The sequence below is a fragment of the Anolis carolinensis genome, chromosome 1, assembly GCF_035594765.1.
Source record: "Anolis carolinensis isolate JA03-04 chromosome 1, rAnoCar3.1.pri, whole genome shotgun sequence".
Classification (NCBI taxonomy): domain Eukaryota; kingdom Metazoa; phylum Chordata; class Lepidosauria; order Squamata; family Dactyloidae; genus Anolis; species Anolis carolinensis.
Genome location: NC_085841.1, coordinates 75,000,755 through 75,010,129, shown reverse-complemented (window position 1 = coordinate 75,010,129; position 9,375 = coordinate 75,000,755). Strand labels below are relative to the sequence as shown.

Below are 9,375 nucleotides of genomic sequence, written 5' to 3'. Positions count from 1 at the left end.
GGAAGCCGAAGTGTAATTGTGTTGTCGAAGGCTTTCCTTGGAAGTAGACTGTTATTAAAGGGAGCTGTATGGCCATGGTGCAGAAGCATTCTCTCCTTACGTTTCGCCCATACCTATGGCAAGCATCCTCAGAGGACTGTTGAAATATAGGCAAGTGGGGTTTATATATCTGTGGAATGTACAGGGTGGGAGAAAGAACTCTTGTCTGTTGGAGGCAGATGTGAATGTTTCAATCAGCCACCTTGATTAGCACTGAATAGCCTTTCAGCTTCAAGGCCTGGCCGCTTCCTGCCTGGGGGAAATCCATTTTTGGGAGGTGTTAGCTGGCCCAGATTGATTCATGTCTGGAATTCCTCTGTTTTCTGAATGTTCTTCTTTATTTACTGTTCTGATTGTAGAGGGTTTTTTTAAATACTGGTAGCTAGATTTTGTTCATTTTCATAGCTTCTTTGTGTAGTCTGACCTGGTCTGGGTGGTAGTCTGAGTGGTCTAGAATTTCTGTGCTCTCAAATAATATTCTGTGTCCAGGTTGGTTCATCTAGTGCTCTGCTATGGCTGACTTCTCTGGTTGAATTACTCTGCAGTACCTTTCATGTTCCTTGATTCGTGTTTGGGCACTGCAGGAAGCTGCCAAGCTTTGAAACTGCAAGGCTATTCAGTGCTAATCAAGGTGATCAATTGCAACATTCACACTTTCCTCCAACAGACAAGAGTTCTTCCTCCCACCCGGGACCTTCCACAGATAGATAAACCCCACTTGCCTAGTTTCCAACAGACCTCACAACCTTTGAGGATGCCTGCCATAGATGTGGGCGAAGCGTCAGGAGAGAATGCTTCTGGAACATGACCATACCGTCCGGAAAACTCACAGCAACCCAACGAAGTTTAACGATTCTGCACAACCACAATTTTCCAGCTGTATGGCCATGTTCCGGAAGCATTCTTTCCTGACGTTTCGCCCACATCTATGGCAAGTATCCCTCAGAGGTTGTGAGGTCTGTTGGAAACTAGACGAGTGGTTTATAGATCTGTGGAAAGTCCAGGGTGGGAGAAAGAACTTTCTTTCTGTTGGAGGCAAGTGTGAATGTTGCAATTAATCACCTTGATTATTATTGAATGGCCTTGCAGGTACAAAGCCTGGCTACTTCCTGCCTGGGGGAATCCTTTGTTGGGAGGTGTTCGCTGGCCCCGATTGTTTCATTGACATATTTTGTGATGTGGCTTCATGGCTTCTCATTTTCCAAATACACTGTACTTGATGAAGTTCCCATTGCTGTGTATTGGCAATTTCCTTTGCCAGTCTTTGGAAGAAGCTTTTTGAAGTGGCACTCTACAGTTTTCAAAGGTGACCAGATAGATGGAAGAGAGGAAGGTATTGTGAGACAGCACTCCAATCTGCGCACTTCAGGTTTGGGGTGTAGTTTTGAGGGGATTAGGGGATTCTGTTCCCCAAGTGAACAAGCATCCGTCTTGCAAACAACTCAATTTTTTTTTCTGGAGGGCCAGCACAGACTGAAAAACAAACACCACAGGAGTGCTTGCCCTTTCCTATGTTATCCAAAGCACGCACGCACACACACATACACACACAAATTCAACTCACGAACAAACCTACAGAACCTATCTTGTTCTTAACTTTGTTGGAGATAGCAACCTTCTCAAGCCTCCTCATGCTAATGTTTTATCTGTTTATAATGTGTTGTTTATTTCCTGAAGTGTGTATCTTCTTTGGTTTGTAGTTTTCTTAGCTCTATGTACTTGAGGCAGTGGGAGGGGCTGCAGACCATGTGACTGGTTCAATGACTGTTTAGAAGGCAGTTTAAAAGGATGATGGTTGAGGCTTGAGTCTGTTTGAGTACAGAAGCCAGTGTTAGAAGTTAGAAGTCAGTTGAGGCTTGAGTTCCTTGGAAGTAGACTGTTATTAAAGGGAGTTGTACAGAGCAATAGTTTTGAAGAGACTGTTAAAGGTTGTAAGTTAAAGATACAAACTGAAGTGTTTTAAAGCTTAACCTGACAAGAAATGTACCTGTATATTTAAATACATGAAGTTGTGAGTAAAACATGTCATTTTAAAGAAGTCTACTTGAATCTTTGTCTGCTGAGAGCATCAAATAGAAACAAGATATTTATGCGCCCACTGATCTTCCATTACCCAATAAATTTAAGGAACAATTCTGAAACTTTGCTACCCTATAGATTTATGATCCTAACAGGTCATAATACTCAATAGATTATTATCCTAATAGGTCATAATCCAATAGTGCAATAAACTTGGGGACGGCCTGTATATTCCTTCAATCACCAAATTTCCAAAATCTCCTGGGTAGTTTTGGCTGTACCTCTTATTTGGGTGCCAAACTATATTGCTAATCACACTTCATTGCAGTTTGAAGTTACTGTAATGCTCAAAAATTGGAGACTGAGAGGAAACTTCATAGTAGGGGGCAATGTCTTCATTTTACTGCATAATCTGCAGAACATACTATTCTCTGCACTGCAACTTTCTGGACTTTGACAAGGTTCCCTATGACATTCTCTCCAAAAGGGCAGTAAAATGTGGGCTGGGCAAGGCTACTGTCGAGTGGAATGGAAATTGGGTGACTGGTTGAACCCAAAGGGTGCTCACCAATGGTCCCTCTTCATGTTGGAAAGAAGTGACAAGTGGAGTGCCACAGGGCTCGATCCTAGGCCCAGTACTGTTCAACATCTTTATTAATGACTTGGATGAAGGTTTAGCGGGCATGCTTATCAAGTTTGCAGATGACACCAAATTAGGAGGGATAGCAAATATGCCAGAGGGCAGGATCTCTATCCAAAATGACCTTAACATATTAGAAGGCTGGACCAATACTAACAAAATGAATTTCAACAACAAGAAATGTACGGTATTACACTTAGACAATAAAAATGAAATGCACAGATATAGGATGGGTGGCACCTGTAGGAAGTCAGGCCAGGAGACACTGTTTAATTAAGTAGAGAAAACCCTTGGTATCTGCTGAGGATTGATTTGAGCCTCCCTGTAGATACCAAAATCCATGGATGGGCAAATGGTGTGCCCCCCCATATAAAAAAGTGTTGCTTTTCAGAATTATTTTTTTGGGGAGGATAGGGGGCAGTATTTACAAGTTGTAGTAGATAGATAATTTTGTGGATGCTGTGAAGGATTGACTCTAGCTGATCTAGAATCTTAAACAATAATATTAATAAGAAAATATAATGGCATGTTATTAAAATAATTAACAATTACTGTTAACAGTAAATGGGTACTATAGCATCAGAGGTAGTATCTGTGATCACCTCACTGTAAGCACATAGGAATGGTCTTCACTGATGCACTGAACACTTCTAGAAAATATGAACAAAAAAACTCTTGCCTTATTTTAACCGCTGCATCAGTGAAACAGTTAAAAGTAATTAAATTAATTTTACCAAACTGAAGCCATTTCACCTTTCCCCCATTCATTTAAATTTGGCTATACTAGAAACTTTAAAACAATGTTTCTAAGCCTTGAAAGTCTCACAAATACTGAGAGGGGGACATCTGCACTATAGAAGTAATGCAGGTTGACATTTAACTAGCATTGCTCAATGCTAGGGCATCCTGGGAGTTGTAGTTTTACAAGCTCTTTTGCTTTCTCTGCTAAAGAGTGCTCATGCCTCACCAAACTACAACTCCCAGGATTCCATAGAATAGTATATATGCATTCTGATTGAGTGCTAGGAGAATCTTCAGGGATGTAAATTAAATCAACAGAAACAAAGAATCTATATTTGAAGTCAAGCCTGTGATCTCCAATGCATAAGAGGGTTAAGTTTATGTCATAAGCCACAATTCTTTGAACATTCTTATGATATTACATGAAAGAATGAGTGGGACCAGAAACAACAAAATACTTTGATGAAGGGGCGGGGGAGATGTATAAGCATTCTGTGTGACCAGACTGTACATATAATTTACTCATATTGGTTTTTTAATGAAAAGAGTTATATTTATTTTGAATATGTGTGGTCTCATGAAAATCCAAAATCAAGAAGTAAATACATTTTTATCTATTTCTGCCTTTAAATAGTAAGTATAGCTAGGCATGTCTTTGTTTTAAAATTATTGTATATAGTGCATGCACAATAATCTTTTTAGAAGTTTTATCATTGGCTGCTCACATTTTGCAAATACACTGAGCGCAATGAGATTATGTTATGGGCTGAAAGGCTGCTGATATCCATTTCAGAAAACAGATTTGTCTGAAGTTTGCAAAAGTGGCACAAAACAAATCTGTTTGGTCCTGTTGCCATAGAAGTTTCATAATAACAAGTTTCATAATAACAACCTTTTAAAAATGGCACAAAGCATAAATCTTATGAATCAAAAATATACATTCATCCCTAGGAAGAACATATCAAATATAGCGTGTCATATGGTCAATCTACCATCCTTTAAGAATGGGTGTTTAGACTGAAATTTTAACATAGTCTCATTGCAATATCATATTAACAAATTTCTGAACTGGTTTAAATGCTATCTCCCCTCTCCCACAAGTACAGATAAAAGGAAGTCCCACAGTAAGAGTCTGTGTGGTAGATTTTGGCCCTTGAACTGAGAATTTCAATTAAGTTTCTTCAGAAAAGATATTTTGTCAAACTGACAACTCATTTACTGTATGAAAAGTATCTTATAAAGATTGCTTCTGGTTTACAGGTCATCATCAAATAGTAACATCAAAAATAAGTCTACATATTGAAAGTTGTATACATGCAGTATTTTCTAATTACATAGTACCTAGTTTTGTGCACCAGAGATAATTGTGTCCTAAACACAGTTAACAAACCTGAATCTACACCATATAAATATATACATACAGAGTGCTATACCGGTATATGCAGAGTATCATAGCAAATATGAACATCACTGTGGTGCTATAGATACATAATACCACAGTTATACAATTCAAATTAGGAAAAAAACAAATATTTAAATTCATTTCATTCTGAAAATTTCACAGTTGGAGGAGGCAATTCTTTGCTGATTTTTTCCCCTACCTCCTCCTTTAGGAAAAAAAGTCTGTTTCTGTAAACATCTTCAAAGGTATTATTCTATCAATATATCTTTAACGTTTATTCATAATGGTAAATCGACCAACCAACATGAATAAAGTATATCATAACACAATACACTTTTCAGACAAAACAGGTATTTATTAAAAGAATGTCTTTTATAAATAATTTGTCTTGCATTTTTAAATGACAGTTTCATAAACAACAATATTTAAAAGTGCTGAGTATGGTAGGATAGTCAGCAACGCCAGTGTAAACAGACCATATATGTTTCCTGCTGCGCAAAATTTTCTCTCATTTTTCTTCCTTTTTTAAAACCCCATTTTGTCAGACACAACAATAGTTAAAACAGTTGCATAGGGAGTAAAGAATAGCCCTTTTAAGTCATTATCTCCTGAATTCTCTATAAATTACAAAAACTAAATGAGCTTAAGAAACTGTTAGCTAATTTGTCCACATCTCCCTCCCTCCCTATCTAAAAGCATACAGATTTCAAGTATAATGTGTAAAATAAGTAAAATTTCCCCATATCTGCCCTTTGACACGTCTTCAATAAATTAAATGTGAAGAGGTAGTGAAAGAAAGAAGAAAAGAACGACTGAACGAACCTTTCCCATAAGTAATGAACGCTCTAGCAAAGAAATATGTAAGTAGGGAGTATACAGATCTCTGTAAAGGACCACGGCAGAGATCCTGATATTATGCTGGCATGGAAGGTGAGGAGGAAATCTGGCACAAGTTGCTAGGACTCAGACGGGATGCTCCAGTTCTAAAACCTATTCTGTACCAACCAACAACTACCCAGGTACAGAATTGTTTTTGGCCACTACAACAAAATCTTGGAGAGCAAGTTATTCATCACAGCTTCGGCAGAAATCTTTCTTAAATATTTGAAGTGCAATCCTATTGGCGTGCTTAATGGATTACGTCCACCTAGGGATGACCTCAGGAGCTGTCCTTTAGAAATCATTTGCAGACAATGGCTAACACCTGAGAACCAAATTTGGCTGAGATCGCATCACAGCAATATTTGGTTTTGTTTTTCACAACAAGGTTCCTCCCTGTCAACTGGGGAAAGACTCAGGCTCACATCAATCTCACCATGCAATGGATCTAGTGTTCTTGGCAGAGCAAAATAATAATATTAATATTAAAACCCTACCAAATCACATCCATCTGTTCTGTGACCTGTTTTTTAAAAAGCTCATCAAAAGAAATAGGAACATTTAGTACTGGTTTGAATATTCATTAAGATGTGCCTTTGTTTAGAAATGAGATGTTTATTCTTATGTCAATGTACATCTTGAAATCAGGATTTTTTTCAAAAAAGAAATGTTCAGCAGCTATCTACAAAACTAAACTAGCAGCAAAGGGTATAATCCCCAAGGTATCACTCAGTTGCACTTTTACAGTGAATGGGATTTCCACAAGAGCGACAATTGCTCTTGCCTAAACCCACATTCATGTTGAGATGGCTTGTGCAAAAACGATGCCTCTTGAGAATTGAGTTCAATGTGATTGTTGGTGGTCTATGTTCCTTTCTTCGTGCCAACACTTAAAAAAATTATTACAGCAACTAAAAAAAAGGGGTGGGGGGAGGCTCAACTGACTACATCTATGTAAAATCCTTTAAGCCCATGACAACTCCTTCAAAATTACATGGGCCAGAAGATAACTACCCTCTCTCTTTTTAAGAGTGTTTCTGCCTGTACAAAACACACAAACATTCTTTTTCAAATGACAGAATGTTTAAGAAAATTAATTTACATACAAATGCTAGTCCTCAATGTGGACTGAAATGCTACATGTAGGCATTTTTATTTTATTTATTTTTAAAAAAAAACTTTTAATAGTCAAGCTTGGTTATGTGAATGTTTGAATATTTATGTATCGTTTCTTTTGACTGAATTACATAACATTACACAACAGTATTAGATAACTGGATACCCAGTCTTTAATAAATCTGGTACATTATCTGACAGCTGAAATGTACATTAATTATCTATTCTTAGAAACAATTAAAAGCAATGTCAACAAATAGATTGTGTCACCCATGTGGATCCCCTTATATAGCTTGTGCTTTGTTGTTGTTTCTTTTCTTGTTTTCAAACTCTGCAACAAAAATGTCAGTTTTGGCAGTCAACAACTGTAGGAATCCCGGCTGTGAAATTTAAATAAATGATGATAAATAACACAAACTCTTACTCACTTTCTTATACAGAAAGGTTGTCTGTCTTACATCGCAGTGTTTTTCCCTCTCGATAGAGCATTTGAAATAAAATTGCTATACCTTAGGACTCTGATTTTTGTAAATATGAGCATTTTTTTCAAAAATGTAAGTTTCTGTCTCATTCAAATGATGTGTGTGTATACTATAAGACAATATTGCACAAAATGTTCCTAAATATCAATATAATTTTTGTTGTTGAACTAAATATTGCAACAACTAAGTGGTAAGTGAAGCAATTTTGCTTTGCACATGCAGTGTGAGAATACACAAGGAAACGTTCCATAAAATGACAAGTATGTCATTGCAATCTTAACTGCAATTGTGAAAACTATGTGAAACAAATACGTTTTGGCAAATCTACTTTCCCTCTTCCAAACCCAAGCATGAAAGACCTTATAGACAAAGACCATTGTGTGTATTTGTTTTCTTCACAGTAGCCTGAGTGGTGCTAAACTGTAGTTCTCCAGGAACACAGTTCCAGATGTTTATTAAACTACTAAGGTGAAGACAGATGTAATATAAAAAAAAGAGTCCACAGCACATCCCTTGATCGTGGGGTGGACCTAGTTGCTCTCAGCTTTGCAAATGAAATGACAGCCACACATGTCAGTGGCTCAGTCTTCAGCCCTTTCTCCTTATCTCCGTTCCTTCAGGCTAGTTGTCCACCCCTTTTAAAAAGTGCTCCATGAACATAGCATGCATTTCTCTGTTCATGCACCACCATAGTCATTTTAAAAAGGAAAGTTCTCTTAAAGTGCAAAATTGCTCCAGCTATTGCGGGGAGGTTTCTTGATGAATCACGGGGGTGGGGGTGGTCTCAGGAAATCAGCACCGTGCACAGCTGGCTTCTGTGTCAAAGGGGCAGATCCAGTTTTCCCCCCGAGCTCAACCTTGGAGTGGAAATATACATTTTGGACAATGCAACGAGGATGCTTCCAGAGCAGCTCCCCTGCTTGAAAAACGTTACGTCTGTCTTCATCCTAATAGTCCTTCTCCCACCCACCCCAGAAAGCTAAATCAAGAATTTGGTGCTCAATACTAGACCTAAGTTTCAGATGTAGAGCTGGTAGTACTTTCAAGAAGAGATTTATACATCTGAGAGTTCAAAAACCTAGGGAAAGAGTCTCTGTGCATTAATGTGTAGATCTGAAGCTGGGCATCTTCATACATATGAGGATTTGGATCCAACAAATTTCTGTTTATCACTTCTCGCACCCGTGAGTCTAAACTAACCTAAAAAGAAGAAGCAAAGATGTTGATTAACTCTTCACTGAAGAAAATTATGCAAATTTATAAATATTACATGAAGACTTCAGGCACATATATGCATACATGGCACTCATCTATACATAAGAACATTCATAAACCTACCTGACATTTTTCCGAGTCTTAGGACTGATAGGAAACATCCTGTGCTTCTTCGTTTGAATGCACATCAAAATGAACAACAGAAATATATTTAGTCTGGACTATTAATACTTTGTGCCTTTGTGGGACAACAACCAGATAATGCCAGTATATATGTAGTTATTATGCAACTGCTCTTCAGGCAACACTGGATTTTCAATGACTTACAAATAAAATCTTCTAAAATTAAAGAAAATGGATGATTGCATGATCAAGATGGAGAAAATTTGGAACTCGCTGTCCAGATTCCTTTCTTCCAACCCAACCCACTTTCAGATATGCTCAGAAGGGAATTTGTATTCCCTGGTGTAAGGAGTGAATAAATAAATTTGATGAACAAATAAAAATGCCATAATAAACTTCCTGTTATTTAGAGCATAAATCTTACTAAACCTCATTTCTCCTGTTAAAATATTTCCTGTATAAGAGACAAGCTACTGCACACAACTTCTAAAGCATATTTCTTACTGAATCCATTGTCCCCAGAATTTTATTTGTTAAATGCAAGGGGGACAAAACGTCATCCGTGAAACATATATACCCAATAAGCCTGTTTTGATTACCTGCATCAAGCCCATAATTGAAAAAAAATCCCATTTGGGGGGTATTTTCATACAAAAATATCCCTTATGTAATTTAGGGGAGTAAGTCTCCTCTTTAAAGGACTCACCTGGGGCTGACCA

General features: G+C 37.6%; 1 protein-coding gene across 4 annotated transcripts in view; it reads right to left on the bottom strand.

Annotated features, from left to right (window-relative positions):
- Positions 1-3,966: 3,966 nt before the first annotated feature.
- rgs17 (regulator of G protein signaling 17) overlaps positions 3,967-9,375 on the bottom strand; it is an 84,829-nt gene continuing 79,420 nt past the window's right edge. For all 4 annotated transcript variants that reach the window (XM_008123745.3, XM_003215779.4, XM_008123741.3 and 1 more), the window contains one exon: positions 3,967-8,518. In XM_008123745.3, the coding sequence (XP_008121952.1) occupies positions 8,330-8,518 (189 nt within the window). In that variant the 3' untranslated portion in view covers positions 3,967-8,329. The remainder of the gene's footprint in view (positions 8,519-9,375) is intronic.